At 39.0% G+C, this 26,709-nt stretch overlaps 1 protein-coding gene across 8 annotated transcripts; it reads left to right on the forward strand.

Annotated features, from left to right (window-relative positions):
* Positions 1-250: 250 nt before the first annotated feature.
* On the forward strand, positions 251-26,327 carry AADAT (aminoadipate aminotransferase). 8 transcript variants are annotated; one of them, XM_017970145.4, is made up of 14 exons: positions 251-328; positions 788-899; positions 1,933-2,101; positions 3,183-3,315; positions 7,347-7,421; positions 12,515-12,724; positions 15,064-15,129; positions 16,464-16,546; positions 17,026-17,122; positions 18,310-18,371; positions 19,184-19,248; positions 20,849-20,955; positions 24,537-24,638; positions 25,361-26,327. In XM_017970145.4, the coding sequence occupies exons 2-14, from the start codon at positions 833-835 to the stop codon at positions 25,451-25,453; spliced, it is 1,329 nt and encodes a 442-aa protein (XP_017825634.1). In that variant the 5' UTR covers positions 251-328; positions 788-832; the 3' UTR covers positions 25,454-26,327. The 8 variants fall into 8 exon arrangements, with proteins under 8 accessions (XP_017825634.1, XP_035148522.1, XP_078223930.1 ...); XM_035292631.3 differs by having other exon boundaries at positions 25,607-26,327; XM_078367804.1 differs by having other exon boundaries at positions 20,849-20,916; positions 25,607-26,327.
* The last annotated feature ends 382 nt before the right edge of the window (positions 26,328-26,709 follow it).

Below are 26,709 nucleotides of genomic sequence, written 5' to 3' on the forward strand. Positions count from 1 at the left end.
TTGTCAGAACTCCATCGTCACTCCAAAATGCTGAGATCTTCGTGAAATTGATGTTGGAATTCGTTTGAGTCGCCGGGGTGCTTCCCAGGAGAGTGTCTAGAGTTTCACTAATAAAAAAATGAGAATTTAGCACAGCCACTGTCTGAGCGGGAAAAATGCACAGTCCCCAGGACGAGCGGAGGCCAGCCGGGCACGCGGGGAAAAAGGGCGGGGCCGCAGCAGGCCCCACGCAGCTCCCGGAGCCCCCTGCAGTGGACCCCAGCGGCCGCCAGGTGGTGCCCCAGGATTAGGATCGCGGCCACTTCCGTTCCCCCCGGGCGGCCCCGGGGTGAGCCTCCAGGCCAACGCGGATGGCGGGTGGCGGTGATTCCCAGCGGCGAGGTCAAGAGTCCCTGACCTCGAGCTGCATGCACCTAGCGCCCGGGCTCCCCTCCGCGCGCCCTGCGCTCTGAGGGCGATGATCACGGACAGGGAGGCGCGCGCGGCGGGCGGCCATAGGCCACGGCGCGGGGCGGGAGGGGGCGCGGCGAGGCCCGCGGCGGGGCAGAACCGGCCTGGGCCCTGGCGGTCGCCGGAGCGTGCGGCGTGGATTTTGCCGGACTCGCCCCCAGCCCCGGAGCCGTTTAGGACCGGGAGACCGAACGCAGCGTCCAGCTGTGGAGCTTCGGCGGCTTGCTCTGGGTCCCGCGCTCGGGAAGCCGGACGCAGCGGGGGGACAACTGGCGGTGGCGTTGCCAGAGTGAGGAGGTCGCAGGCCGCGCTTGACGGGGCTCTTTGGTTTTTCTAGTCCTCCACCACGGAAGCAGGAGCTTGATGCTTGGCCGTCAGAGACATGAATTACACACGGTTCATCACGGCCGCGAGCGCAGCCAGAAACCCTTCTCCCATCCGGGCCATGAGTAAGAAACGGGGCGAGCCTCCCCCCTGGGGGGTGGGGCTTTCCCAGCGCAGCCTCTAAGGGGAGTGGGGGGTCCCTAGCAAGCTCCCGCTGGGTTGCATCCACGCGTGCCCCTGTGCACGCTGGTGGTGAGCCGGGCTCTGCATGCAGAAATAAAATAGCCTTTGTTCTCAAAAAACCCGGGCTGAGACTGGAGCCGAGCGCGAGGCGCAGACCGCTGTGGGACACGTCCTTGGGAGGCGGGGGGTGGGGGGGGGCGCGTGCTCTCCAGAAAGGCTCTTCCTGGGAAGCTGAGGAGGGGCAGGCACCACACCACGTGCAGATGGGTGTGCAGGGGAGAAGGCTGGGTAAATGGGACACGGGGCGGGGGGGGGGGGGGGTAGGGGGAGGGCGGGACGGGAAGCAGGTCGGAGGTCGGGGCTAAGGGAAGGAGGAGGCTTCTGCTGTTGGAGCCCTTTGCACTCTTCCTGACCCCTCTGCCTTCTCTTTGGTCACCTTCATGCTTTAGTTCCAGTGCAGCTGAGGCCGGCTCAGGAAAAGTTATTCTGTATGTTTATTTGAGACTAGCGTTCGTCTTAGTCCATAAACGCTGCTATAACAAAATACCACACACTGGATCATTTATACATCATAGAATTATTTCTCACTGTTCTGGTGGCTAGGAAGTCTAAGAGCAAAGTGACAGCAGATTGTGTGTCTGGTGAGAGCCCTTCCTTACAGACAGAGCCTTCTTGCTGCATCATGTGGAAGGGGGAGCCTGTGTCCTCACTTGGCAGAAGGGCCAAGGGCTTTCCCTCAGCCCTCTTGTAAGTGCACCAGTGCCATTCAGGAGGGTGGATCCCTCCTCTTAAAACTATCACGAGTATTAAGTTCCAAGAATGAATCTGGGGGTAACACCAACGTTTAGACCATAGCACATTCTGTCACTAGAAATCGTTCAACTTTGTGATTTTATTGACTATAATGCATGCTTAACTCTCTGCTTGTAGCAGTCTTCAACGAAATTGTTTCCTCTCTTTCCATGTTTATTGTAGCCGATATATTGAGCAGAGGACCGAAATCGATGATCTCCTTGGCTGGTGGCTTACCCAATCCAAACATGTTTCCTTTTAAGACTGCTGTGATCGCTGTAGAAAACGGAAAGACCCTCCAATTTGGAGAAGAGTTGATGAAGAAAGCACTTCAGTATTCTCCGACTGCTGGGTAGGTATCGATATGTAACATAATCTTATTGGCTCATTTTCATGAGAAGTATTCTAAGGCCCAATGATAAAGAATTCTAAAGAAATATTCTAAGGCCTAGTGATAAATATTTTAAGTCCCATTGACCTATTTGGTCATTCCAAATACTCACTTGGTCACTGAATACTAACCCTGTGAGTATTCAGTGAGAATTCAGTGGTTAGGAAGGGCTGGGGAAAGGTTTTCAAAGGATGATTAAGAGCAAAAAGGATATTGAATGCTTAAAACTCCTCAGTGATTGCGTCTCAACCTCAAATGAAGGCTTCTAGAAGGAGGTACCATGAGAGCTGAGTCCAAAATAATAAGGTACCCAGGTGAGTAAACATATCAGGAGAAAAATGGAGGATCGAGGAAGCAGCAATTTTAAGTCCCCAGGCAATTTTTTAATCCCTTTCTAAACAAACAGCTGTGCAAATACATTGCCCTCATGGTTTCAAATGTCTTTAATTTCTCTAAGGCAAGCTGAAATATTTATCTTATGACTTACTTTAGCTGGTCTTCTTCCAGTGATAAAGGATAATTTATGGAGAATCTATAAAATATACTTTATTAAAACCTTTGTTCTGTGATTTAAAAGTATATTGAAATATGTTATTCATGTCTGTATATATGTTATATAATATATTAAATATACACAGGTTTCTTCTAATATTCCATGATACAAACAACTTATTGAGCCTGAACTTCTAGGTAGCCATAGACCTCTTCCTAGAGAGAATAAAGAATTGATTATGCAGTGAGTGCTCTGGTGTGAAAGACTACAGGTTTGGAATAAGAAAAATGTTGATTCAAATCTCGGCTCATTGATTACAGAATTGACTTTATGACAATTTCTGGCTGATTACCTTTGTGGGAATTTCCTAATCTCTAAGTCTACTGCCTGTCTTTTGAATGGGAATATTAATACTAGCAAAAAGCATTACAGGGTTTTTTAAGTGAGTGTATAAAATGCTTGATAAAGCTGTCATTTATTATTTCCTGTCTACTACTAATTACTATGATTTTTACTACTATGAATTTAAAAATACATTTTATGCTTTAGAATTCCAGAGCTTGTGTCCTGGTTAAAACAGTTTCAAATAAAATTGCATAATCCTCCTACCATCCATTATCCACCCAGTCAAGGACAAATGGACCTGTGTGTCACATCTGGCAGCCAACAGGGTCTTTGTAAGGTAAGACTGAAGGAAAAGTCAGCCAAAGTGTAGAATTGGAAGCATTCATTTATATAGTCCTCTCCCACTTAACCACAGAGGATCATATTTTATGGATTACTGGTAGTCTTTCTTTGTCTTCACCTAGAATTATAAACAGTGAACTAAAAGACAAGTCATAGGATGGGGGTGAGAGCAGTTGTGGCTGGGGATGGTAAGGGTGAGTAGGGGTGTTGACTGTAAGCAAAAGCCAGGAGGAAATCTTATAGGTTGATCCTGTCAGTATTTCCCCCTAGTTTTCCTCCTAGTTTTCCTCCTTGTGAACCCAAGGACTGTGAAAACTTATCTGCTCTTAACATCATTCACTAGCCTAATCTTCCTTAAATATTAAATACAGATCCTGTGGTCAGTTACCCAAACCTATTAACCATTAAAGCTGGTTAAGGGAGTACTGAACTCCTACTGAAAGTTTAGCGAACACCGCTTAATTTCATCTGGCTTGAAAATTCAGGTTACATTTGATTTCTGCCTCTAGTTATGAAATTTCAATATGATTTTTAAACTTTTTAGAGGGCACACCTTCATACTCGTTAGATAAAAGTATTTATCTTCCTTTGCCTATCTGTCCATGGAATCTCTGTGCTTGCCACTGCTTGTATCTTGTCCCCCTCTTCGCTGTATTTCTCTAGATCTGTTTATATGTGTGTCTCCGACTTAATTTACATGAATTAGTTCTCTCCCTCCCTCTCCTACTGGCATTACTTATTCCATCTTCCTCCCTTCTGGGTTCCAGGAACTCCACAGATGTAAACACCACGGGTTAGTTGCCACAATAAAGAGGCCACATCTGTGGTCCTCAGTTTAACCTGTGATTTTATTTTCCTTCTTTCCTTCCTTCCTTCCTTCCTTCCTTCCTTCCTTCCTTCCTTCCTTCCTTCCTTCCTTCCTTTCTTCCTTCCTTCCTTCTTTCCTTCTCCTCTTATTTTTCTTTCTTTTCTTTTTTGAGACAGGGTCTCACCCTGTCACCCAGGCTGGAATGCAATGGCACAATCACACCTCACTGCAGTCTGGACCTCTCTGGACTCCAACAGTTCTCCCACTTTAGCCTCCCAAGTAGCTGGGACTGCGGGTGCACACCAGTATGCCTAGCTAATTTTTATTGTTTTGCCATGTTGCATAGGCTGGTCTTGATCTCCTGTGCTCGTGCAGTCTGCCTACCTTGGCCTCCCGAAGTGCTGGAATATTTTCTCCTTTTCTTTCCATGAAATAGCAAGATTCTGTGTATTCATTCTTAGATCTAGATTAATCTATGACTCCCATTTTTCTTTATCTTAAACCAGAGTAGTCTTTTTTTTTCATGGAAATGTGAAAACTGTAATCTGGTTTGCTTTAATGAATTTTTAATTAAATTATTATTACAGAATAATGGGTTACAATATTAAAAATATTTTTTAAAGTTTTTAAAAATTAAAAAATAAAAACCTTACCTTTTTGTATTTAATTAGGAATAGTAAAAGAATTAGCTATTGTTTGAGTCTTTGCTTGAAGAGAAACGTTTGTGATTATACAAACGTTTATGATATGAGAGTATTTTTCAGTGAAATTCTTTCCTTAGGAAAGGATACTACGGACTATTTCTTCCAGAAAGTTGCTCAAGACAGTTTCTTCTTTATCCCTTACAACACCAGTTATGCAAAGAAGGAAGATAGCATAGATGGCCAAATCTATATATATACACATCCATAACTCATTAGTTACAGGCATGCTTATTACAGGGGCACTAATGTGTATCTGGTTTAATATTTCTTCACCTTGTTCTCCAAAGTGAGGTAGTCGTGTTATTTAGGCTCCTGTCCTTCTGTCTCTTCTTTTAAATAACACTGCCAGATGAGAAACAGTTTCCCTTTTAATTTAGGATATTTGAAACTTATATGTCCCCTAATTGACATGGAAAATGTATTTACAGTTGACCCTTGAATAACGTAGGGGTTGGGGCGATGACTCCATGCAGTTGAAAATCTGCATATAACTTTTGACTCCTCCAAAACATAACTAATAGCGTACTCTTTACGAGAAGCCTTAGTGATAGTATAATCAATTAACACATATTTTATATTTTATATGTATTATATACTGTAGTTTTACAATAAAGCATAAGCTAGAGAAAATAAAATGGTATATAGAAAGTCACAAGCAAGAGAAACTGTATTTACCATTAAGTGGAAGTGGATCATTATACAGGTCTTCATCCTCATCATCTTCGTGTTGATTGGCCTGAGGAGAAGGAGGAAGAGGAGGGGTTGGTCTTGCTATGGCAGTGGAGGCAGAGGCAGAAGAAACTGCATATAAGAGAACCTATGCAGTTCAAATCCATGTTGTTCAAGGGTCAACTCTAATTAGATTTTCATTTGATCTTTTGATATCCACATGCCACCCAAGTGATTCCTTTGGTCCTAGGATGTCCTGTAAAGCTTAAGTCAATTAAAAATTTTCTCAGAGGAGGTTACTGTTTGTCGTTAGGTGCCAAAAGCTCATAAGGAAAGGTAAATTGAACATCACAGGCCAATTGGGGAACAAAAGTTAAATCTTCTGTCTCAATTGTTAATGGTCCTACTGTTTGTGGTGAGATGTGGGTTGTCAACAGGATAGGAGAAAGAGCTCAAACTGGGGATTGTGAAATATCACCAGTTAAGAAGAGATTGTTCTGTGACTTATGTATGATTTAGTCGTCATAGACCCCTTTGATATAAGCTGGAAAAATCATTGCCTGGCCCTAGTGATTGCAGTAGGGATCATATTATTCACATCATTTCCTAAACTTTCTATTACTTGACCTAGCAATCAATATTCTTGAACACTGTTGATCTCCCCATCCATTTTTTTAAATTAATTTTTAATTTTTTTCTATTGCCATAAAATGCATATATAAAATTTGCCATCCTTGCTATTTTTCAGTATACAGTTTAGTGGTAGTAAGTACATTTATATTCTTTATTTCTTCCTTCACCCTATATCCCTGCTGTCCTTCCCAGCCTCTGGTAACCACCAGTCTACTCTCTATCCTTATGGGATCCACTTTTTTAGCTCCCACAGATGAGGGAGAATATGCACTATTTGTCTTTCTGTCCTCGGCTTATTTCACTTAATGTAATGACCTCCAGTTCTATCCATGTTGCTGCAAATGACAGGATTTTATCCTTTTTCATGGCTGAATAATATTCCATTGTGTGGACTTCTGTTTTTCTTATCCATTCATCTGCTGATGGACATTTAGATTGGTTCCATATTTTGGCTATTGTGAATAAGTGCTATAATAAACATGGGGGTTCAGATACTGCTTTGATATATTGATATCTTTTGTTTTGGATTTATACTCAGCAGTGGGATTGAAGGATTATATGGTAGTTCTATTTTCAGTTTTTTGAGGAACCTCTGTACTGTTCTCCATAGTGGCTGTACTAATTTACGTCCCCATCAAGAGTGTACAAGGGTTCCCCTTTCTCTACCCTCACCAGCATCTGTTATTTCTTGTCTTTTTGAAACTAGCGATTTTGACTGTGGTAAGATAATGTCTCATTGTGGTTTTGATCTGCATTTCTGATTGCATTCGTAATATTGAACATTTTTTTCTTATACCTGTTGGCCATTTTTATGTCTTCTTTTAGAAATGTCTGTTAAGATCTTTTGCCTATTTTTTAATGGGGTTATTTGGGTTTTTGCTATTGAGTTGTTAATCCCTTGTCAGATGGGTGGTTTGCAAATATTTTCTCCTATCCTTTGGGTTCTTCTAGTTCCTTGAAGTGCATCATTAGATTGTTCATTTGACGTCTTTCTGCTTTCTTGATACAGGCATTTACTGCTATAAACTTTCCTCTTAGTACTGCTTTTGCTGTATTCCATAAATTTTAGTATATTGCATTTGGCCCTTTGTAAACAATTTGCTAATTCTTACTCTAAAATCACGTGAGCTCAAAAAAAAAATGGGCTTCTGAGCATGGAAATAGTTAATAAGCTATGATGACTAACAAGCTAACCTATGCTTCTTCTGTTAGGTATTTGAAATGATCATTAACCCTGGAGATAATGTCCTCCTAGATGAACCTGCTTATTCAGGAACTCTTCAAGCTGTGAGTATACATCTTTACAAAAGGAAACTCTCTTGTAGTAAATAAGAAGGAACCTTATAATAAAGGTTTTATAATAGCTTTACAATAATAAACCTAGTACTTTATTAACTTTAGAATAATCTGTCCACAGAAAAATGAAATGATAGCATCTTTTATCCATAAGCAAGATCATCTTAAATGATATATACAAAATATGTTAAATGTACCCTCTGTATACATTTCTTTTTCGAAATCCAAGTGTATAGACATTAAAATTAGGTTGTGCAAAATCAGATCCAATTGTCTTAATAATTCACCTGAAATAAAACTTAAATTACAAAAATTTATTTTTATTACTATTGTATTACCATATGCATAAGTATAACCATGTTATATATCAATTTAGTATATGAATATGATATAATTAGGACTTTCCACTCCAAAGTTAGATCAGTGGAACTGCGATATGCAAAATGAGGAAGCAGATGATCTGACTCTGCTATTTACTGGTCAGACCATATTGCTGAGAATTAGGTTTGTTTGGGGCAGTCTACTATAGGACAGAAATGTCCACAACTGGAGCACATTCAGAGAAAGACAGAGTAAATAAGGAATTGGAAACTACACCATAGGTGTAGCTGTAGGAACCGCAGCTATTTTCCCAAGAAGGAAAAGACTCAGAGCCATGAACATTGTCCTCAAATACATAGAAGTTAGCCATGTGACAAAAGAATTAGATTTATTTGTACATGACCTTAGGTTAATAGAACTGTATCCATGGGGAAACAATTTCAGCTCTGTATAAGAACTTGCTAACCATTGGCCTTACCGGACTTCATAAGGGGTTATAACATTGCCTGTGACTGTAGGTACTCAGTCAGTTATTCTTGACTGCCCCCTAACACAAATATTCTAAAAGTAATTCTAGCTTTGAGTAGGGGAATTTAATGAGATGACCTTTATGCTCTATTCATTTCAAATTCATGGATTCTTTTTTCAAATTTTATATTATTTTTATGAAAATCAACATATAAAACAATATATAAAACAATTCGATTTGTAATAGCATCTAAAATAATAAAATGCCTAGGAATCTAACAAAGGAGGTGAAAGACTTGTACATTAAAAATGAAAAATTTTGCTGAAAGAAATTTTTAAAAACCCAAATAAATGGAAAGATGTCCCTTGTTTTTAGATTAGAAGACTTAATATTGTTAAGATGTTAATACTACTCTAAGCCATTAACAGATTCAGTGCAATCCCTATCAATATGCCAGCAGCCTTTTTTGCAGAATTGGAAAAGCCAATCCTCAAATTGATGTGAGTTTAAGGGGCCTAAATAGCCAAAATAAACTTGAAAAAGAGCAAATTTGGAAGACCCCCCACTTACCAATTTCAAAACCTACAAAGCTATAGTAATCAAACAATGTGGTACTGGCATAAGATAATCATATAGACCAATAGAATCGAACTGAGAGTTCAGAAATAAACACAGTAATCCAAGTGATTTCAGTAAGGGTGCCAAGTAAGGGGAAAGGATAGTCTCTCAACTGTGGTGCTGGAACAACTGGATTTCCACATGCATATGAAAGAACTTGGACCCTTACCTCACACCATATAAAAATTTAACTCAGAAGGATCCAAGACTTAAATATAAGGGCTAAAACTACAAAAACTTAGGAGAAAACATAAGGGCAGATTTTTATGAACTTGAATTTGGTGGATTCTTTTAGATATGACATATGAGGAACAACAACCATACAAATAGATAAATCAGACTTGAAGATTTAAACTTGGTTGTACATCAAAGAACATTATGAAAAAAATAAAAGAAAGAGTCTATACAATGGGAGAAAGTATTTTTAATCATATATCTAATAAGGCTTTAAAATCCAGAATATATAAAGAACTCCTGCAGCTCAGCAACAGAAAGACGAACAGTCCAATTTAAAAATGGACAAAGGGCTTAAACAGACATTAGTCTGAAGAACATGTGCAAAAGGCCAATAAGCACATAAAAAGATGCTCAGCATCATTAGTGATTAGAGAAGCGCAACACAACATAAATCAACATATGAAAGTTGCATATGCCATGACCGTATAGTGCTTAGTACTCTGCAGTGTGTGAGAGCTGCACCTGCAGTCTAATTATTTGACGAGACTCAGGCTTGGGGGAAAAAAATCAAAACTGTGAGATACTACTTCACACATACCAGGATGGCTGTTATTTAAAAAAAAAATAGTGAATATGTGAAGAAACTGGGTTCATTCATTGCTGGTGGAAATTAAAATGGTGAGGCTGCTGTGGGAAAGTTTATCAGTTCCTCAGAAAATTAAAATAGAATTACTGTGTGACCCACAATTCCACTCATGGGTATATACCCAAAAAGAATTGAAAACTGGGACTCAGATACTTGTATACAAATGTTCATTGCAATATTATTTACAGTAGCCAAAAGGTAGAAGCAACTCATGTCCATCAGTGGATGAATGGATAAATAAAATATGGGTGTATACATACAATAGAATATTGTTCAGCCATAAGAAGGAACACAGACCCGATATGTTACATATGGATGAACCTTGAAAGCATTTTAACTGTAAGAAGCCAGACACAAAAAGACAAATAATGTATTATTCCAATTATGTAAAACATCTAGAGATAAATTAATAGAGATAAACAGTAGATGAGTGGTTACCAGAGGCTTAGGAGAGTAGAGAAAGGAGAGTTACTGAGAATGGTTACAGAGTCTCTATTTGAGGTGAAGAAAAAGCTGTGGAAATAGATAGAAATGATGGATGCTCACACTGTGAATGTAATTAATGCCACTGAGTTGTACTCCTAAAAATAGTTAAAATGGGCTAGACGAGGTGGCTCACACCTGTAATCCCAGCACTTTGGGAAGCCGAGGCAGAAGGATTGCTTGAGGTTAGGACCTCGAGATCATACTGGGCAACATAACAAGGCACATATCTACAAATTTCTTCTTTAATTAGCCAGGTGGAAGGCTGAAGTGAAAGGACCACTTGAGCCCAGGAGCCTGGTGTTACAGTGAGCCATAATTGCACCACTGCACTTTGGCCTGGGCAATAAAGTGAGACTCTGCCTCTAAAAAAAAAAAAAAAAGGCAAAAAGTTTGCCACAATAAAAAAAACTAAAATAAAATAGTTTCTTTTTCTTCATGATTGGATACTAATAACTCATTTTCCTAAATTCCTAAGATTTAAGATTACATTTTGCCTGTAAATGTAAAACTGGTATTTACACAGAAAGCATGCAGATACACACGTATACATGTTTTCACATACCCAGACAGAAACTGTATGCCAGGCTTTGAGAAAATGTGCTAATAAGCAGTATGTGTTTACTTTATGGCCCAGTATTGATTTGCTGTATTGATGAGAGATGTGCTTTATAAGATTAAGGCCTTTTAAATTTGTCATAAGGAGGATCTGAATTGCTCTTTATGCATAATTCTACATTTGACTGCTAAAAGAGTATTTGCTTTTCATATGCAATTTTTTTGAGAACCTTATTCAATTATTATTTAAGTTGTTTTTTTCTTTAATACTCAACCATGAATGAGATTCCACAATATTTGTAGAATACTAAGTCTGTAAGCAATGCCAGTACGTGCCAGTTCAACCTTAGCAGTTGGTGGAATATGGAAATTCTGCTGTACTGATTGGTGGTCTGCTCATCCCATTCATGTCCCGCCACCACCCTGGCTTCCCTGACTCGTCTCCTAGGACCATACTGGTCATGGTCCAGAGTTAGTGTCGGCATAATGGGAGGCCTACAGGGCCCTATTCCAGCCTGCACAGTACCTGATATCCCCATGCAATACCACTTGTTAAACATCTTTAATATCACCCCTGCTTGTGACTATTCTATGTATGAACACAACAGTAAATAAATCATGTGATTTATTTACTCTGTCAAAAAATATTCATTTATAAAACTCCTACTTTATAACCCAGCTGTAATTATAATTATAAAGATAACTCATGGGTACTCATCATGGACATAAAGATGGCAACAATAGATACTGAGGCCGACTGCGGGGGAGAGGCAGGAAGGGGGCACAGGCTTGAAAAAAAATACCTCTTGGGTACTGTACTTAGTACCTGGGTAACAGGAGCAATCGTACCCCAAACTTCAACATCATGCAGTACCTATGTCATAAACCTGCACATGTACCCCTTGAATCTAAAATGAAAGTTGAAAAAGTAATAATAATAATGAAAAAAATCAGAAGAAAAGGTAATTCCATCAGAAGAAGCTAGACTGTGTTGTGTAATGAATGACTCCAATACACCTTGATTTCCCTCACACTCCATATCCGTTAAGACTGCTGGGGCTCAGTTCCATGACATCTTCTAAGCCCAAAATTGACAGAAGCAACCTCTTGTCTGAAACATGGCCAATTTTAGAGCAGAGGGCAAAGAGACGTAGAGAACTACACACTGGATTTTAAAGCTTCTGCCCCGAATTTTTTGCCCAGTGCAAGACACATGGCCATACCAGAGAAATGGGGCAAGAAAGTGTTACATAATTCTCTGGGAAGGGACAGGAGGTATATTTGAACACTAATGGAATCTGCTCCAGGGGAACAATAGAATTAAAATGTATAACCTCAACCCTTAGGAGCTCAGAGCTTAGTGCATATATATACACACACACACACACACATACATATATATTTTTTTCCTTTTTCTATTTTGAGATGGAGTCTTGCTCTGTCGCCCAGACTGGAGTGCAGTGGTATGATCTTGGCTCGCTGCAACTTCTGGCCCCCGGGTTTAAGCAATTCTTCTGCCTCAGCCTCCCGAATAGGTGGGACTACAGGTGCACGCCACCGTGCCTGGCTAATTTTTGTATTTGCAGTAAAGACAGGGTTTCACCATATAGGCCAGGCTGGTCTCAAACTCCTGACCTTGTTAGCTGCCCATCTCAGCCTCCCAAAGTGCTGGGATTATAGGTGTGAGCCACCAGGCCAGGTTTATATATTTTTAAGGGTAAAAATGGGCAAGTTCTTAGTTAGAAAGAAAAAAAAAATAGCACTTACATTTTGTAATCATGTCTGACTCAGGCTTTCTTTTGTGCTCAACAGCTGCACCCACTGGGCTGCAACATTATTAATGTTGCCAGTGATGAATATGGGATCGTTCCAGATTCCCTCAGAGATGTACTTTCCAGATGGAAACCAGAAGATTCAAAGAATCCCAAGAAAAACACTCCCAAATTGCTTTATACTGTTCCAAATGGTAACAACCCTACTGGAAACTCATTAACAAGTGAACGCAAAAAGGAAATCTATGAGGTATTATAGAAGAATGGGTGAAAGTAGTTATGTTCCTTTTTTTTTTTTGACTTTTTAGAAAAGCACTATGCAAAATCCCTTATTAGTCTTTTTGCCTTCAAGGAATATAATTTTTAATAAAGGGAAATCATGTATACTCAAGGTTCTAATAAATTTGGACCAAATAAATTTCTGCATCTTTCATTACTTATGAAATTTTTCTTTTCCCATAGTTGATATTTTAATACAAAAGAAATAACATCCTTGGCCTGATGTTAAATTTTATGAAATTATTTTAAATTTTACCCCAAGTTTGATTTCTATTATTTTCTGTGTTGTTAACTTATCTCTTCTGCTTCCTATTCTTTGTCATCTTAAGTTACCAAGAATTCTTTAAAAATAAGAGGCATCCTCCTCTTTTGTGTAATCTCTGAGATAACTATGATGCCTCTTTTCTCTATAAACATTTTTTAAGTATCAAATATATATTAAGCTCTACAGAAATCTTTGAAAAATAAGAGAAACGTGCCTTTTAGAAAGTCTCTTTTATGTACATGACTGTGCTCCCAACCTTTCACTACAAATAGCTTTTGAAAATAAATACCAAACCCATGTTAAACTCTAGAAGTTAGTCACGTGCAGTGGAATCATAAAGAAGATTTCAGCCAGTTCCTTTTACTTAGAAAAATTTTAGGTTCAAAATATTGTTTCAGGTTGGGTGCAGTGGCTCACGCCTGTAATCCCAGCACTTTGGAAGGCTGAGGTGGGAGGATCGCTTGAGCCCAGGAGTTTGAGACCAGCCTGGGCTATAGCAAGACCTGGCTCTAAATATATATAGTCATGTTCTTATTTTTGTGCTTCCCGGGCTCTGTCCTGAGTTCTCTTCTCTGTTTGCATACTCTCCCAGACAGCCTCGTTCAGTTTTGTGGCTATTCCATTATATACACAATGACTGCTACATTGCCTGGCTCCTACCTCTTCCCTGAGCCCCAGGCTTCTGTATCCAACTTTCTACTGATATCACCACAGAGATGTCTAATAAGTATTTCACACTTAACACGCCCAAAATAGAACTCCTGATTTTCCACAGCCCCACCCCAGACCTCTGATCCACAGCCTCTCACATTCTTCATCTCCATAAAGAGTGCAGCTGTGAACAGTTACCCTTCATTCCTGTCTTTCCCTCCTCTGTACCATGCATCCCTCACATCTGGCTCATCCTGTGGACTCTACCACTGAGCTTATCCAAGTCCATCCATTTTTCTCTGCTGCCATCACTGTCCCCATCACTGAGCCACTGCCTGCCCTCATTGGACTCCTCCAATGCCTTCTTCACTGGACCAGCTGCATTTCACCCTGCCCTCTGACCAGTCACACACTTCACACAGCAGCCAGCCATGTAGGTCCCTGTGGATATCTCAGTATAAAGCCAGGCTCTGGGTTCTCCTGTTTACAGCCCTCTAGCGGTTTCCCCTTGCAGTTAAAACAAAGCATGAATTCTTTTATCTGCCTTGCAGAGCCATGTAACATAGTAGGTCTGTTCTCAAGCTGTATCTTATCATTCCCGCTGCCCTTAGGGCAGCTGCACTGTCCATTTTAGCCTTTAACCATGTCAAGCATCTTGTTCAACCTGGGGCCTTTGCCCTTATTCATCCCTCAGTCTAGATTCTTTTTCCCTGATATTTGCAGAACTGACTTCCTCCTGTCATTTTAAGCTCTGGTGTTACCTGGTTACCCTGTCACTCCCTCCCTTACCTGTTGTAATGCTCTGCCCAGCACTTTAAAGCCACTCATCTAGCTTGGTGCGGTGGCTCATGCCTGTAGTCTCGGCACTTTGGGAGCCTGAGGCGAGTGGATCACGAGGTCAGGAGTTTGAGACCAGCCTGGCTAACATGGTGAAACCCCATCTATACCAAAAATACAAAAATTAGCTGGGTGTGGTATTGCATGCCTGTAATCGCAGCTACTCAGGAGGCTGAAGCAGGAGAATTGCTTGAGCCCAGGAGACGGAGGTTACAGTGAGTCAAGATTGCACCACTGCACTCCAGCCTGGGCGACAGAGCCAGATGCCATCTCAAAAAATAAATACATAAAACCACTCATCTAATGTTTTGAATGCTCATGATCCACTGGCCTATCTATATTCTGTCTTTCCCCTTGGAATCTAACTTCCTTGAGAATAAGAGCCTTTAATGCCTTGTTGATTTTTTTGTCCTCATTGTCTAAGACAATAGACACACAGTAGCTTCTTGAATGAGTAAAGAGTACAAAGAATTACGATTCCAAGTGAATTTAATTTTAGATCACTTTTAAGAAATAGATTGCTTTAAGAAATAAACAATTACTTCAACCTTTTTTAGCTTGCAAGGAAATATGATTTCCTCATAATAGAAGATGATCCTTACTATTTTCTCCAGTTTAACAAGGTAAGTGATGATGTGAACTTATTTCACGATTAGAAGATAAGTTGTTGTAAATTACTGCACTGAATTAGATATTAGCCTGACTACTGAGTCAGAACAAATCCACTTTTACATGGAAAGTAAATGAATGAAGATTAGTCTGTTTCTACTTCAGTTTTCAATCTTCCAGTTTTATTATGGGATTAGTGCCTTTCTTTTTTGGTATTACTGCTCTTTCCGGAAATTACTTACCTTTAAAACAGTAATGGCATTCTGTACCAGGCACTAGGGAAAACAGTGAGTCGGGGCTGATGGATGTCTTGAACTGCACATCCGGGTTCACAGCTCCTCAGGCATCACCCAGGGATGTGAACTGAGTTTCATCTTTGGCTGTCAACTTCTGTGTGTTTGTAATGGCTGATTACAGTGATGTCTGAGAAGGATTAGGAAGCTGTGCTTAAGCTGAGGAGAAAGAGGGCTGCGCTCCGTTGGCAGTGTCCCCCTGGGACACGAGGCAGCATCACACATTTGCCACCTGCCCTTTATGTCCTGGATCTTACTCCAGAGTGATGGGCGTTTAGATTCATTCTTGCTACATTATGTATATGTGCTACCGTTCATGATTACTTTTTTCTGATAGATGATAATCCTGGTAAGACCAAAGCCTGATTCTTCAAAAGCCAACACTTTCTTTGCTCTCAGGGCTGCAAAGAACTTATACTTGGATTCTGCTTGCCCTTTAAACATAGCAAGAAGAGACAAGAACTCTTGATTTCTCTATAGCATTTCCTAAAACATCACATTTGCCCCCTGCCTCCCACCCTCAGCATGCCAGCAAATTCCCTTTCTCATTCGTAGCTACTTTTAAAGTAAATGTTGAAGTCAGTATTTCATATTGACTCATTTCTCATCTTTATTCTCATTGTTTTTCTTTCCGTCAGTCCTAAGGATCAGCGTTCTCTCTCTGAACACCGCGGAGTGCTGCTGGCCATCTTCATGATGGTCTTGTTCAAACTAGGCTTTCTTGAGTCCCTCCTTTAAGTCTGTTAATACTGGATTTTAACCTCTGGGGCAAAAAGGGCCTGTTTGAAGTGTCCCTAAATTTATAATAATGGCATCTGGAGCAAATAAATAAGCCCTGGTGTGTGTTTTTGGCAGAAAAGCCATGAAGACAAGCAGATGCTAATAAAAGAACATGCATCTTTGTTATTCTATGTTAAAGTATTGAAGTAAAGGTGAGGGAATATGCATACTATTGTTACCCAGATCCATGTCCTGTCTGCTCTCTATACAGAGTAATCGTACAGTGACTAACAGAGCTTTCAAACCAATAGCATTTTTCTATTTTTCATTTTAAGTTCAGGGCACCAACGTTTCTTTCCATGGATGTTGATGGACGTGTCATCAGAACTGACTCTTTTTCAAAAATCCTTTCCTCTGGGTAAGGCCCTATGTCTCTAACTTGATGCGAGATCTAATAGAGCCAGAGACAATACCTTGGTATCTTTCAGTCCAGACCATTCTTTTCCCTTAAGATGCATGTATTCTACTTATCTTAAAGTACCAGTTTGATTATTAATATTAACATAGGCCTTTTCTCTCTTTATTCACCTCCAGTAGTCAAAGATTCTTGGCCATTTGTCTAAAGTTGTAGTGGGACCAGTCAGGTTTTTGATATCAGGTATGAAAGGGCACATTTGGAAATAAATACATGGTCAGTCTTATTTTAAATGTACACTTTAACTGTTTTTGAAATAAGAAGTAGTTCCTGTTATTAGAATGTTTTAATTACCTAGATCCTTTTGTCTGTCTAATGAAATCAGACATGATTCATTAAAGTGATTATGACTTAATACATAAAGTGATATGTATTAATTGTTAATATGGAATTGGCATCATGCCTTTTCTCTTTTGACACAGGTTGAGAATAGGATTTTTAACTGGTCCAAAACCCTTAATAGAAAGAGTTATTTTACACATACAAGTTTCAACAATGCACCCCAGCACTTTTAACCAGGTAAGGACAATTCAGGAAATATATATATATATATTTTTGTAATCAGATGAGAATTTTTAAAAAATAGACGGTAGAGAGCAGAAAGTCCAAGCCTGTTTAGTGATTCGTAGTTTGCCTTCTTTGCAGACATGCTAATCTTTCCTAACGAAATTGGTTGGAATGCATTTTAATTAAAATGAAGTAAAATTAATTTAAGAGAATGTGTACATTTCCTCACAAACTTTGAGAAATTATTGGATCCCTCCATAGCACAACCTTGCAGGTCACAAGAATATGAATAGAATAGAAAAGTTTGTGCAGAATAAGACACTTGGTTGATATTGTATGTTCCATAAAGTGCAAATGGCCCCATGTTTTGCCAAGTAGGGGATTTTTTTTTTCATATTTTTTGTATCTGTTATAAACACAAGTTCACTATCAATTTATAACATTTTAAGTTTCTTTTTAAATCTTTTTTAGTTTTATTTTTTGAGACAGAGTCTTACTCTGTCACCCAGGCTGGAGTGCAGTAAAACAACCTTAGCTCACTGCAACCTCCGCCTCCCAGGTTCAAGTGATTCTCCTGCCTCAGTCTCCTGAGTAGCTGCGATTACAGGCTCACATCACCTTGCCCAGCTAATTTTGTATTTTTAGTACACACAGAGTTTCACCATGTTGGCCAGGCTGATCTCTAACTCCTGGCCTCTGGTGATCTGCCTACCTCAGCCTCCCAAAGTGCTAGGATTACAGGCATGAGCTACCATGCCGGCCTAGAACTTCTATTTTAAATAATCTCCAAATATATCATGTAAATTTACACATCTACTGTACATTTTTATAGTTAGAGAAGCAGTATAGTACGGCAATTAACAGCATGGGTCAGGAGCTAGTCTGACTGAATTGACGCTATGGGACTTCAGAAAAAACTTAAACCTTGTGCCTCATTAGTAAAATCGAGATGTATTACATTTGGTAAAATATATTAGTATCTTACAGTAGTGCCTGCTATATAACAAGTACTATATCAGTATTATTTTTACTAATATTGTCATTGACATTTGTTTTAAATCACTCGCTGTATAAGCTAGATTCAGCTTGTTATATATGCTTGTGGTTTACATGTAATCAAAAGTGATTTGTGTGTTGCCTATGGCAAAAATTACATTTTCAGGGGATGAAATATGATATTTATGATTTTACCCTTTTAGCTCATGATATCACAGCTTCTACATGAATGGGGAGAAGAGGGTTTCATGGCTCACGTAGACAGGTACTGTATCATTTCTTTAAACAAAAATGATTTTGTAGATAGGTACTGTATCATTTCTTTAAACAAAAACAAATGATTTTGTTCATTTATTTATGAACAGCTACAGCATTGATCAGCTACAGCATTGATTTATTCTTCCTTCCCAAGTATCCTAGGAAAGGAGAGACAATAGGAACATATTGTCAAAAGTCTATTGGTTTTGTTAGCTCTTTAACTAGAAAGTCTTCTTAGCATTCAAGCTGGGGTTTGAAAGCAGTAAACTATTTGTACACATAAATATTTTATTTAATAATGATTAATTGTGATGGACACATGACACAGAATTTAGCTCAAGTAAAGATGAATGTGAACATAATTTCTCTAAATAGTCTGTATATTGGTACAAGTTATGGATCATTTTAGCTGTGTAAATGTGGTACCTCCTAGGAAATTGAGAAATAAGGAGGAATGGGGTATTCACATTCCCAGACCAGTGATTCATCATTTCAGTAGTGTTGTCTTTTATCCTGACTGATGAGAACGAGTATTGAGACAACTAAACACAAAGATTGATCCTGCAACTCCTAGGTTTCATGTGACATAGAAATAGACTTCTCTTTATTAAATTTCATTTTGTAATTATTCTACAATGAAGAAAAAAAGCGGTTAAAATTGATCACCAGACAAGTGAAACAAATATGCTCTGATTTTCTATCAAGCATTCAACATTTTAATCAAGATGGAAAACATTCTTATAGCCTGGACTCTGGAGCCTTTTTTACTTCTGTGTTCAATGTACTGAGCACATCCTTTTCGTCGTTTTCTTCTTCTAGGGTTATTGATTTCTATAGTAACCAGAAGGATGCAATATTGGCAGCTGCAGACAAGTGGTTAACTGGTGAGTGGAACGTACATTCGTCCTTATGATAAACAGTAGCACCTGGAAGGTAGGGGCTAAACGCTCCATACTACTAACAATCCTGGTGGGAAAGAAACAGTGCAGGAGTGTTCTTGCCGAGGAAACGTTACTCCATGAATGACCTCAGAAGTCAAGTCACATTTGACAAACCTGGACACAGGCTTTCCTATTTACTTTACCTGTCTGCTGCAAATAATTTGTGATTTTCAAAAAAATGATCTAAAAATCAACCACTAACTTACTTTAAGTTTACTAATACCCATTTTCAAAAATTTTAGTTATTTCAAAATTTTACTTCAAAGGGTAAAATTATCAAACTATTCTTCCTTCTCTAACTAAACTGTACAAAGGCAGATGTCCCATTAACAAATTAGTTGCCTTCCAATCATTAACCTCATTTATCTCTGTAACATTATCTATTGCTGATTTGATTATAAGATGTTTTAGATCATTTTTCTATTATGAAAAAAGGTCAGATTAATCACATGGCTTTAATTATATTATTCAAATGGCTTTGATATAAATAATAGTAAACCAGAAATAGCAATTCCTTATTTCAGTCCTGTCTTATTTTCTATAAAGTCTTGATAAAAACAGAATTAGTGGCTGGGTGTGGTGGCTCATGCCTGTAATCCCAACACTTAGGGAGGCCAAAGGGTGGATCACCTGAGGTTGGGAGTTTGAGACCAGCCTAGCCAATATGGCGAAACCCCGTGTCTACTAAAAATATAAAAATTAGCTGGGCATGGTGGCAGGTGCCTATAATCCCAACTACTCAGGAGGCTAAGCCAGGAGAACCGCTTGAACCTGGGAGGCAGAGGTTGCAGTGAACTGAGATCATGCCATTGCACTCCAGTCAGGGTGACAAGAGCGAAAGTTTGTCTCCCCCCCGCCCCCCCAAAAAAAAACAGATATAGTATCTTTTTGACAAGAGCACTATATTACCACTTTGCATAATAATACTGAAGAAAAACTTCGAATCAACAGCAAGGTCTTTTTTTTTAAAGATGGTAATTTAAATTGAAAACAATTATGCTTTGTTATTGATTTCTCTATCCTAATAATGAAATCTAAAGCCCACACCTGCTTCTGGAATTCTTGAATTTTTAGTATTTCTTTTCATAATTAATTACATTCTGAATAAAATGCTAACTCATTGGACTTCTAAACTATTGCAAGAATAATAGGATTAGTTAAAATGCTGGAAAAATCCATAAATAACGGACGAATTCTCTTCTAAATTGAAATACCCATGTTTGTCTAGGCATGGTTCTAAGTGAAGGAGAGAGGAGTGGGCCTTCTTGTGCTACCCTAAGACTGACCACGTTGTAAATATGCACACGGGAGCTATTCACTGCCCACCTTACCTCTGCCTTCCTCCCTCACCCACACTTACTCTTTGAAATCAAACCCAGACATCAATTTTCAAGGCTCATAAAATGATATTTTTAATGCTATGACTGAAGGAACTCTTTAGGAGTCCTAGTTTCTAATTACTACAGTTACGCCACTAAACACACTTGATATCATCCAAAATGCCTTACTTTGGAAGACGTTTATTCTCTTCTTTTGTTTATAGGTTTGGCAGAATGGCATGTTCCTGCTGCTGGAATGTTTTTATGGATTAAAGTTAAAGGCATTAAAGATGTAAAAGAACTGATTGAAGAAAAAGCCATTAAGATGGGGGTAAAGCTGGGAGGTGAAGGGCGGGGAAACCTAAAGAAAGGTTGTGCTTTTTCTCTAAAGTATTATTTTACTTGCATGGAAATGGAAAGGAATGTTTCTCGTTGCCCGCCTCCCAACTCATCATGTTCTAATATTAGATATTTTATTGCATTATCAGAATCATAATAGGTTTTGGGTTACATAATTATCCAGCTGGTCTAGATTAGTGGAAATACAGTTGTTCATCCCGGCTACTGATTAGCATAGTGGCTGAGGGAAGTCTCTGGGGTGGCCTTGTTGGGTTTGAATCCCAGCATCACCCCGTAGGGGATGAGTGGCCTTGAGTAGGTTACCCTTTCTGTGCTTTCTCTGTAAAACAGAGGTAATAAGAATCCCTCCCTCATAAGGTGACTCTGATGATTCAGTGAGTTAATATATGTAAAGTCCTTACACTACTATGTGGCACATACTCAGGGCTCAAAAAGCATTAGTCACTAGTATTTAAATGAAGGGTTTTCTTCTGACCATGAAAATAAAGGCCGGGTGTGCTGGCTTGTGCCTGTAATCTCAGCACTTTGGGAGGCTGAGGCGGGTGGATCACAAGGTCAGGAGTTTGAGACTAGCGTGGCCAAGATGGTGAAACCCCGTCTCTACTAAAAATACAAAAGTTAGCTGGGCATGGTGGTGGGTGCCTGTAATCCCAGCTACTCAGGAGGCTGAGGCAGAGAATTGCTTCAACCCGGGAGGTGGAGGTTGCAGTGAGCTGAGATTGCGCCATGCACGCCAGGCAGGGTGACAGAGCGAGACTGTCTCAAAACAAATAAAAAGAAAGAAATCATACTCATGGGAGGATATTTGGAAAATGTATAAGGGCCAAATGAAAAGTTTGTAAATAGCCCATGATTTTACCACCCAGATTTTGTGACCATTTATAGTATAGTTTCTCGAAGAGCTTGTTCTAGTATTTTGGCTGTGCAGTTATTTTACATGGTTAAAAATAATACAGAAAAGTTTGTATTCTGATTTTTTTGACTTAAAATTGGCTCACAGAATGTTTCCTATGCTTCTTTTTTTTCCCCCTCTTTTTGTATTTAAATTATAAGTCTACGTAAGTTTCATTTGGGGCATCAAGTAAGCTGAAAATTCAAAATATTTTTCTGTGTCGCTTTCCAGTGTACCAGCTAAATTATTCCTTCTCCATTAAAGCCATTAGTATGTGTGTCAGTCTTCTATACACACTGAAATCTGTTGCCAGATTCACTTTTATCTTGACTCGTAAGTACTGAAGGACAGATTGGATTGATGATGGCCAAGTGCCATGTTAGTGCCTAAGACACAAGGTGCTCTAGAAGTCAGATCTAGAGACAGACTGCCTGGCCTTCAGTCCTGCCTCCACCACCTTGCAAAGCTATATCCTCTCTTAACCATCTTACCTAGGGGCAGGACTCAGACTTTATTCATTGTTCCATCCCTAGTCACAGCACATAGTAAGTACTTAAACAGTTAATTGACTTATTTCAAATAAATACATTGTAGTATAATTAATTTGATACATTCTTTGCTTTTCTGTCAATGCCCGTTATCATCAGAGTATGTGGTAAGTGGTTATCTGTAAGTGTGTCTGTCTTAGGCGCTAAGGATGTAGACTTTGTATTTCACTGTACCTTCTTCAGTCCTCTTCATTTATTCCCTAGATCCTGCTACGTGTTCCTTTTTTACCTTCTCTAAATAATCTCCAGCTTTATCCCCACTTCTTTAGCGCAGATGTTGGTTATCTTGCAAAGAAATTATTACTGCTCCCTTTTCTTTCAGCTTCTTGTTTCTAGTATATCCCAAAACTTTTCCATGCTACTGGGAGAAATGCGGCTTTTTTTTTTTAGACAGAGTCTTGTTCTGTCTCCAGGCTGGAGTGCAGTGGGGCAATCTCAGCTCACTGCAACCTCTGCCTCCCAGGTTCAAGCAATTCTCCTGCCTTAGCCTTCCTGAGTAGCTGGGACTACAGGCGCATGCCACCACGCCCAGCTAATTTTTGTATTTTCGTAGAGACGATTTCATCATGTTGACCAGGATGGTCTTGATCTCTTGACCTCATGATCCACCTGCCTCGGCCTCCCAAAGTGCTGGGATTACAGGCGTGAGCCACCACGCCCGGCCCAGCTTTCATTTTAACTAGAACAGAGAAACTCAACTTCTGCCTTGAAATCTTTTCCCCAGAGTAATCCAAATCATTTCACTCCCAACTCCTATTTTAACAGACAGTATAACAAACAGTTAATGCTTTTGAAGATCATAATTGTACTAGTCAACCCTAACCACCATAGAAGATAAACCTCAAGGTCAGGTGTGGTGGCTCACACCTGTAATCCCAGCACTTTGGGAGGCTGAGGCGGGTGGATCACAAGGTCAGAGTTTGAGACCAGCCTGGCCAACATGGCGAAGCTCTGTCTCTACTAAAAATTACAAAAATTACCCAGGCATGGTGGTGTACTCCTGTAATCCCAGCTTCTCATGAGGCTGAGGCAGAAGAATTGCTTGAACCTAGGAAGTGGAGGTTGCTGTGAGCTGAGATCACACCATTGCACTCCAGCCTGGGCGACAGAGCAAGGCTGTCTCAAAAAATAAAAAAATAAATAAACTTCAAAATCTCAAAGACTTAATGAACAATAGAAGTTTATTTCTGACTCACATAAAATTCTGAGATGTGGCCTGCATCCTCCTGTGTTCCAACAGTGATTCAGAGGCCCTGGTTTCTTATATCTCATTGCTTTTCAGTCAACACACGGATTCCAAGATAACTACAGAATGGAAAGAGCATAGTCGATCATACATGGGATTATTTTTATGGGTCAGCCTTAGACATTGCTTACATGGCTTCTGCTCACATCCATTGGTTAGGATTCGCTCTTGTGGTCACACAACTAGGAAGAGGCTGGGAAATAGGGTACATGTGATGCCCAGGAAGAAGAGGAAATGGCAGTTATAGTCAGTGAGTTGTGTGCCCCTGTGGCCATCAAGAACAGCAGCTGTTCCCACCACCCCATCTTAACAGGCTTACTTAATGTTATCTATTAAATTTTTTATTCCTTCATTTTATGTGTTAAATTTTTTACCTCCTTTCTTGCACCAATTTTCTTCCCATCTCAGGCCCTTTACTCTCTCTATACTCAAATACTGCTTTTTGCCTGACCTAATTTATCTTTCAGGGCCCAACTTAAAAGTACCTTCAAACTTACTAACTTAAAAGTTGCTTTTCTAGTTAGAGTAGTAAACATTTGCTTGTTTATTACCATTTATCTTTAGTGAGCTGCGCTTTCTACATTAAAGCTGGAATTTGAGTGTTCTCAGTTCCCCTGTATTCCTGATACTTTGAGAAGAGATAGCAGTTGCCATATTTATTCTGAACATTTTTTTCAGTTTCTCTGTGTTTAGTTTTCTTTATTGTATGACATATGTAATTTTTAGATAAATTAGTATTTTTTCTTGTGATTTCTTTCACTGCTTTTAAACTTAAAACATCTTCCCCTACTCCGAGATTAGGCTTAACTATATTATCTGAGTTTTTCTTGCGTGGTACCTTTCTTACCTTCCACAAACTCTCCTAGGTGTTAATGCTCCCTGGAAATGCTTTCTACGTGGATAGCTCGGCTCCTAGCCCTTATTTGAGAGCTTCCTTCTCTTCAGCTTCTCCGGAACAGATGGATGTGGTAAGTAGAGTATTCTTTTTGGAGTAACACTGGCTAGCAGTTCTGTTTCTTAATGCATGTGTTTACTTCGTGAATTAGGACATTACTTAATATCTGTTTTGGTTTCTAAAATCCAGATATTTGTTCATCACTCCTGAACTACTATTAAAAAAAACTATCATTTTACTTTGTTGCTAGACTTCTATAGAAATGAGACTAAATTAGAGTTAAAGTTTATTGTCTGCATGAATAATGTGTCACAACCTACTGAGCTGGGTTAATTGTCAAGTTATGAGGAAAACCTCTTTCCTTCCTTTATGGATTTAACATGAGCCAGAAGTACGAATTCATGATGCCTATCCGTCTGTCTCTCTGAAGAAAGAAGTATCAGCAAGGGTCAAATAGATTTTTAATATTTTTATTATATATTCTTAAGTTAATCACATTCTTAAGTTAATATTCTTAAGTTAATCACAATCTAGCTTGAACCAAAATAAGCTGTGTATATGGAAATCAAACAGGACTGCTATCAATTGAACATGCCACTAATCTTGAGAAGAGTTTATATTTACTCTTGGAAATGGGCTTTTTGGGCATGTTCTTTATTTACTTTCTTTCTCATGTCATTAAATATGTTTTTCATAAGTTCTCTCTGCTTTAATATATTTGTGGAGTTGGACATTGAAACTATATAAAATGCAGGTGAGAGATTATATAAAAATCTAAAATAATCCATGTTACAGATAAAATGGAAAATGATCTTGAAGGCTGCAAGAACAAAACAACAATCCTGGCAATCTGATGTTCTTCAGGCTTCGTATTTTAGTAGACATTGATGGCATCCTGCACAGATAAAGTTGATGTTAAACCTGACTTTTCAACGCCTTCTCGACCTTAGACAGATATTTTCTTTGGATTTTCAAAGTTATTACAGAGTTTTCTAATGTAGTATCTTAATTGAATTAATTCTAATCTTTTTTCTGTTTTAGGCCTTCCAGGTATTAGCACAACTTATAAAAGAATCTTTATGAAGAAATTTAACTAGGTTGGGCATGGCGGCTCACGCCTCTAATCCCGGCACATTGGGAGGCTGAGGAGGGAGGATCACTTGAGCCCAGGAATTCAAGGCTGCAGTAAGCTATGATCACACCACTGCACTCTGGCCTGGGTGGCAGAATGAGACCCTGTCTCTAAAAAAAGAGAAGGAAAGAAATCCAACTAATCACGCTGCTCATAGATTTTCCCAATACATTTTTTGTTTTGGCAGGAAGAAATGAACACTGGCATTAGACTTACAGATTGAATTTCCTCAAACATGTCCTTTCTAGTAGTTCAACTAGACACCTTTTAAAGTGCCTCTAAATTCATCAGATGGCCACAGTGTATTTATAATCCACTCATGCTTTTGAAAAATGTTCAACCTGTACAAATTTCTTGGATTTATTATAAAGAACTTTATAGTTGCTTTATAATTTCCCATAAATTGTCTTTGAAACTAACATTTTACACTGAATTATTTTGAGAGTTTAAAGAAATAATTAAGTTCAAAATGGTATATAGTGTGTCCTTTTTCTACTTTTAGGAAAATTTAATGAGAGCTTATTGCAAAAATTGTTATAATTTGATCATTGTAAGTGACTTTTAGTAAAAGTACCATAAACATATGTCCTGCCACAGAAATTCCTTTAAAATAAAATTCTTATACCTAAAGGCATCAGACTTATTAATTCTAAGTAAGGATGGGAGATTGTGGACTTAGGAGAATTTACCACATTTCATTTTCATAATACTGCACAATTTATAAAAACATTCTTATCAGTTATGTCATTTAAATCTGCCTTTAGGTATTAGGAAATACTTTTTTTAGGGATTTTTTTTCCTCACATTTTAAAATCTTCATTTATCAAAGTAAGATATGCTCATTTTAGAATTTTCAAACAATCCAGAATCTATAAGGAATAAAGTAAAAGCCACTCACTCTCTCACCCCCAGTGCTAATTGCTAATGCATTTAGCATTCTTCCCTTGCAGTGTTTCTCTCTCCATACATATGTAATACCTGGAAGAAAACTGTCTCACTGTGACAATGTATC

This window comes from Callithrix jacchus, chromosome 3 (assembly GCF_049354715.1).
Source record: "Callithrix jacchus isolate 240 chromosome 3, calJac240_pri, whole genome shotgun sequence".
Taxonomy (NCBI): domain Eukaryota; kingdom Metazoa; phylum Chordata; class Mammalia; order Primates; family Cebidae; genus Callithrix; species Callithrix jacchus.

Coding starts and splice junctions, on each gene's coding strand:
- AADAT (XM_017970145.4), top strand. CDS start 833: ATGAATTACACACGGTTCATCACGGCCGCGAGCGCAGCCAGAAACCCT. Junction 2,102..3,182: donor CAGTATTCTCCGACTGCTGG/GTAGGTATCGAT, acceptor TTTATGCTTTAG/AATTCCAGAGCTTGTGTCCT. Junction 15,130..16,463: donor ATTTTCTCCAGTTTAACAAG/GTAAGTGATGAT, acceptor TTTCATTTTAAG/TTCAGGGCACCAACGTTTCT.